Genomic DNA, 6,125 nt, shown 5'->3' with positions numbered 1-6,125 from the left:
CGTTCGGTGCCCTCGCTCGCCGCGCCGCGCCGAACCAAGGGCGCTGCCCGGTGCCGCGGGGCGCGCAGATGCGAGGCCGGGAGAAATGCAGAAGTCGCGGAGAGACCTCATGAAGAGGAAGGCGGCGGCCAAGGCGCACGAGCAGAGCGCGGGCGCGGCCGCCGGGATGAGGAGGCGGCGGCTCTACGGCTTCTCCGCCTCGCTCGTCGTTGCGTCCTGGGTCGCGCTCCTCATCCTCAACTCGCTCGTCGGCCACGGCGACGGTCAACGCGGTACGCACGGTCCGGGCCTTCTTCTCTCTTCCGTCCCTGAACTCCGAAGTTTCACCTTATGATTAATCCTGTGCCGTGCTGCGCGGTGGTTGCGTGGTGCGGCGATCGGTAGATGTTTGGTGGATTGCCCGTGGCTGTCGGTGGTGCCGCGCAGGCGCGATCGAACCCCGTTAGGGTTAGATCCGTAATCCGTATGCGGTTGTTGCGGCTCTCTCTGATCACAGGCTGCTGGTTGTTAGATGCGTTGCCGAAATTTCCACGTCGTGTTCTGTCTCCTAGATTTACTGAACGCTCCTGTCAGTTTTTAAATAAATTTGGTTCCGTATTGACTGGGATCACATTTTCTTCATTTGATTTCTGCAGATGGTGGAGACCCTATTGTTGCCATTCCCATTGCTGGGCCTGGGCCTACAATGAATGAAGGTTCTGTTAGTCCTGATGTTGTACACCAGGAGCATGAGGAGAATTTGGCAGTGTCTGCTGACACATGTGTAAAACTTGATGCAAGTGTCTTGCTTTCAGAAGAGACAGTGCTGCAGGAAGATGAACTGTGTCCCAAGGATGATACCCAAAGTGATGACATGGAAGCTCTAATAGAGGATGATCGAATTGAGCTGTCGGAAGGTCAGGGCAAGGAACAAACTCTAACCATGGATGATCAAATTCACCTGTCAGAAGGTCGGGGTGAGGAAGAAGTTCTGGCCAAGGATGATCAAATCGAGCAGTCAGAAGGTCAGGGTGAGAGTCCTCATCTGACAAACATTGACTCTGTAGCTCATCCAGCGGAGAAGGTGGATGCTGAAGATGTTCCCAAACCAGCAAGATTGGCACGGATTGTTCCTCCCGGTCTTGATGAATTCAAGACGAGAGCAATTGCTGAAAGGGGAAAGGATGCCTCTAGTCAAACTGGTCATGTGATCCACCGAAGGGAACCTAGTGGTCAGTTGTACAATTATGCTTCGGCAGCTAAAGGGGCAAAGGTTCTGGATTTTAACAAGGAGGCCAAAGGCGCTTCCAACATTCTAGACAAAGATAAGGATAAGTATCTCCGCAATCCTTGCTCCGTTGAGGGAAAATATGTCATCATAGAGCTTTCTGAAGAAACCTTGGTAGATACCATTGCAATTGCAAATTTTGAGCATTACTCTTCTAATTTAAAAGAATTTGAAATGCTGAGCAGTCTTATTTATCCCACAGAAAACTGGGAAACACTTGGGAGATTCACTGTCGCAAATGCGAAGCATGCTCAGAGTTTCACATTTCCCGAGCCAAAGTGGGCGAGGTACTTGAAGTTCAATTTGCTAAGCCATTATGGTTCTGCAAGCTATTGTACACTGAGTATGCTTGAGGTGTACGGAATGGATGCTGTGGAAAAGATGCTCGAGAACTTGATCCCAGTTGAGAATAGAAATGCTGAATCTGATGACAAATCGAAGGAGCCAATTGAGCAACCACCTTTGAAGGAGCCTAGTGGTGGAAAAGACTCCTCACAGGAACCCCTTGATGAAGATGAATTTGAGGTAGAAGATGATAAGCCAAATGGAGATTCATCAAGGAATGGTGTTCATGATCAGATTGTAGAGACAAGGACACTTCAGGCTGGCAGAATTCCTGGAGATACAGTTCTTAAGATACTGATGCAGAAAGTTCAGTCTCTTGATGTGAGCTTTTCTGTATTGGAGCGGTACCTAGAGGAACTCAACAGCAGATATGGACAAATTTTTAAGGATTTCGATTCTGATATTGATAGCAAAGATGCACTCTTGGAGAAGATAAAATTGGAGTTGAAGGAGCTTCAGAGCAGCAAAAATGACTTTGTATGCAACTTTCTGCACTTGTGTTTTGTTTCTGCTATTGTTACCCTTAATTTCTGTACCTTATCTTATTATGCATTTCCTGTTTTCAGGCGAGAGATATTGAAAGTATCCTTTCATGGAAGTCAGTTGCCTCCTCGCAGTTAGACCAACTTGTCCTGGATAATCTCATACTCAGGTTTGTATTGCTATTCTTTAGTTTCATGGATTTGCATGCGTATTAAGAGAGCATGATATTGCTTGGGACGATTATAACTTTGTGAATCATCATGCTGTTGTGTGCAGATCTGAGTATGAGCGATTTCGGGATAAGCAGGTTGACCTGGAGAATAGGAGCTTTGTTGTTATATTCCTGTGTTTTATTTTTGGATGCCTAGCCATAGCTAAATTGTCCATAGGTATGATATTCAATATTTGTAGGTTATATGATTGTGAAAAGTTGGATATGGTAAAATCCGGATGGCTTGTGCTGCTGCTGAGCAGCTGCATTGTGGCCTCCATTTTGGTAATACAGTGATGTATGTACTCATCTCCATATAATCGCGGCTGCATATTGTAATTCCATGAGGTATCTAATTCAAAAAAGATCACATCTCTTAGATATTACAAGAATAAAATCTCAGTACAGATTATCTAGCCTCATCATTGATCTCAAATTTGGAGGAAAAAGGAAAGGAACAAAGTGTGCACCTGTGAAACTGAAGTCATTTTAAAGGTGCAGCCAGACTAGAAGTAGTAAAGTCTAGAACTAGATTATTTCTGCTCTGGTCCATGCCTCCATGGTCCACTCCAGTGGAATGTAGAAGCAAGACTACCTGGAAACCATGTGCGCCCAGCTGGAGCCGGCAATCATAGATGGTTAACCGTGGCATGGTCCCATGTGCTTCCTTGTATGATTGCCAGGGAGAGAAATGTACTGAATATAGCATTTCCCTATGTCTCGCCATGAATCCTGTGCAGTGGATGTTCTTTATTTTTGGGTGGGCGCCCTGTCCACCGGTGCACATGGCCTCCACATTGTGTTGCTTACAATTACAATTTACAAGGCAGTTTGTCCATTTGTTTCCACTTTCCACAATGGAAGGCACCATTGGTACTCTTAACTTCTATTGGTAGTTTCTAAACTGAAGTCAATGGCTCATCAAAGGTATATGCTCCCTGCACAGCCACATATGTACAGCTGTTCTTATCAGTTGAGAGAGTATTTTTTTTGCAAGTTTTTCTATTGCTTCCATGCCCAGCTTCTCAGTTGGAATTTCTGCGTATATCTATTTGAACAAGCTATTTGTGATAGTTGACATTTTATTTCATGGATAGATTCATAGAAGGATGGCATTGAAAAATACTTTTGTCTGAGACATCTGGTTAGCTAGCCAGTGACAGCTCGTTTCTTAAAACTGAGCTGCTCCTGCTCAGTTGACCATGCTTTACAATGTGCAAACTGCGGTTTCTTGCTGGATGGATATCCACAGTTTCACGCGGCATTCTCCTATGTCAGCTTCATCATTACTTTGATCATTCCTAACTTTGATGTGGTCGCTTATACATTCTGTACATTACTTGTATTGTTCGTAGATCATGCTAGTAGTTAACTATTCCGTAATCGTCATTTGCAACATTGTCCGGTGCTCGCCCTCAACAGATATTGTCTCTGCTTCCGCTGATGTTGCATCAATTGCCCGAGGGAGCATAGCACCGCAGGCCGCAATGAACATGCACGGGAAATTGCCCGAGGGAGCACCGCCTCGGGCAAATACCAGTATGGAGGGCGAGCATAGCTCCGGTTGCGCCAATACCAGTATCGAGACAGAAAGCAACACTACTCGAAGACCGCTGGGTTTCTGACCTGGCGCACGGCGACGTTGGCTCTATAGCACAGGATGTGCTCAACTTGCACCGCCGGCTGCAATCGTACCACCTTCAGGAAGCCAGCCAAGACCAGATCGCTTGGAAGATTGAAGCATCCGGGCAGTACACTGCACATTCAGCCTACCGCGCCCAGTTCCAGGGTTCTATGCAGACTCAGTTTCGCGAGCTGATCTGGAGCACCCGATCGCCTGCAAAGCTGAAGATCTTCGCCTGGCTGCTCCACCAGAACCGGCTTTGGTGCAATGATAGGTTGCAGCAGCGAGGATGGCCGAACAACTACTTCTGTCAGTTATGCCTCCGCAACCTGGAAAGCTCCGAGCATTTGTTCTGGCTTTGCCCCCTTGCGACGGCAACCTGGAATTCCATTGCTACATGGAAGTGCTGGCGCGCACTAGGCCAGGAATCCTGGATCAGGAACATAAGCTCTCTGGACAAGTTCAAAGCTATGTCAGATGCAACGCCGCCAATTCATAGGAAAGCGATCAAGTCCCTTGCAATGCTTGCCCTTTGGCAGATCTGGCAGGAGAGGAACCACTGTATATTTAGGGCAAAAGAGGCCAAGGTGGAAGACATTCTCAACGAGATCAGGAGAGGGCTAAGCCTCTGGCAACAAGCCGACATCAAGTCAATTCAGAGCCCCTTCGGGGACCCGCCGGGAGAGTAGGCTAGCGGCCTGTGCCTGGTGGCACTTTGTCTTTTTCTCTGATCTTCTTCTTACTTACTTTCCTTGATCTTCGGATCTCCACCTTTATCGCTTTGTCATCTGCTCCCTGCTTATGATCAATGAAACACCAGCCTTTGCTGGTCCTTTAAAAAAAATACGGGAAATTCCGAGGTGAAGGATGTTTGGTCAGGTCATGATATCACTGATCCAAACTATGCTACACGCCTACACCAAATCTGAATCCTGACTAGTTAGCGAATCGTGTGCTCTGTGGGAATGTCTTTATTAGTCCATTCCATCTATAAGCCCAAAGTGATCTTTGAATACAAACTGGTCGTCCCAATCCAATCTCCCATCTGCTTATTCCAACTTTTCGAGTATTGATATTGTATTGCCTCAAGCAGTGGATTGTGATTACCAGGTTTGAAGATCCGTGTGATTGTGTTGCGTGCCGCTGTGCATGTGTGATCCATCCAGCCTCTGGAGCGAGGCGCAAAGCTTGTTGCGGTTTTGTTTGGTGGCTGGTTGGCGTCTGTCCGGTGGGGAGCATCGAACATGAGCAGCCATGCTGCCGTGGCTCTAGATCCGTTGACTGCATTTTATTTTAGGATGATCCGTTGACTGCATTTTTTTTAGGGATGATCTGTTGACTGCATCTGCATTCGCTTCTGCACGGACCGCTTTGGGTCTCTGGATTTTCATTTCCCAGGTTTCACTCTCTGAAGTGCCAGGCTATACAAAGAGTTTGTCAGTTGAATAAAGTTTGTATGTTTTTCTTGAAGAGTTTGTCAGTTCTTCCGAGGAGGAAGCCGGCCTTTTATGACCCATTGGCAACGCCTCGCGGAGGGAATCTATTACTCAGACGTGAAACTGAAAGCTTGTTACCTGCAGTTCCTTTGTGTGCATCAGACCATCAGTGTGAAGGAGCTCGAGACCTCCTTTGTTTTTGTTTTTTAGGCGTAGCTCGACGAAATCACTAGTTAAGGAGTACTCCTTGCGGAGATTACTCCAACTTTCTTCAAATTGCGACAAGTGGCGCGCTGCATGTGCACCACTTGTCGCAACCTGTGAGTTTTCCCTTTTTTTCGTCGATTCGTTTATTCAAAACGTTTTATCTCTTAAACCGTGCGTCCAAATCTTGAACCGCTTTCGCCGTTGGATTCCTCGCGTCGAGATCTTCAAAACTAGATCTCATGTTGATAGGTTTTGACGAACTTTTTTTTCACAAAAAAACTGGACGAAAAAACTGAACCGGAAACACGGGTTTTTTTTCCTTTCCGAAAAAGGCACGTCCGTGTCTCTGACGAAATCACAACTGTGCCTCCTGCAGAAGCAAAACCGTGCCTCTCGCAAAATAAAAAAAAAACAGAAAACGCGTTTTTTTTCCTTTCCGAAAAAGGCACGCCCGTGCCTCTCGCAAAAAGTACAACCATGCCTCTCGCAGAAGCAAAATCGTGCCTCTCGCGAAAAAATAAATAAATAGAAAACGCGTTTTTTTCCCTTTCC

At 46.6% G+C, this 6,125-nt stretch overlaps 1 protein-coding gene across 2 annotated transcripts; it reads left to right on the top strand.

The window, feature by feature from the left end:
- On the top strand, positions 1-3,022 carry LOC123071609 (SUN domain-containing protein 4). Of its 2 annotated transcripts, none has more exons than XM_044495190.1 (4): positions 1-272; positions 636-2,089; positions 2,179-2,264; positions 2,372-3,022. In XM_044495190.1, exons 1-4 carry the CDS (start codon positions 86-88, stop codon positions 2,601-2,603), a joined length of 1,959 nt encoding a protein of 652 aa, XP_044351125.1. In that variant the 5' UTR covers positions 1-85; the 3' UTR covers positions 2,604-3,022. The 2 variants fall into 2 exon arrangements, with proteins under 2 accessions (XP_044351125.1, XP_044351124.1); XM_044495189.1 differs by having other exon boundaries at positions 1-281.
- Positions 3,023-6,125: the final 3,103 nt, after the last annotated feature.

The sequence above is a fragment of the Triticum aestivum genome, chromosome 3B (assembly GCF_018294505.1).
Source record: "Triticum aestivum cultivar Chinese Spring chromosome 3B, IWGSC CS RefSeq v2.1, whole genome shotgun sequence".
NCBI classification, from domain to species: domain Eukaryota; kingdom Viridiplantae; phylum Streptophyta; class Magnoliopsida; order Poales; family Poaceae; genus Triticum; species Triticum aestivum.
This window is presented reverse-complemented; position numbering and strand designations above follow the sequence as displayed.

Excerpts from the sequence above, each read along its gene's own strand:
- LOC123071609 (XM_044495189.1), top strand. The coding sequence starts at position 86 with ATGCAGAAGTCGCGGAGAGACCTCATGAAGAGGAAGGCGGCGGCCAAG. Across the intron at positions 282-635 it reads CGGTCAACGCGGTACGCACG|ATGGTGGAGACCCTATTGTT; the intron begins GTCCGGGCCTTC and ends TGATTTCTGCAG. Across the intron at positions 2,090-2,178 it reads AGAGCAGCAAAAATGACTTT|GCGAGAGATATTGAAAGTAT; the intron begins GTATGCAACTTT and ends TCCTGTTTTCAG.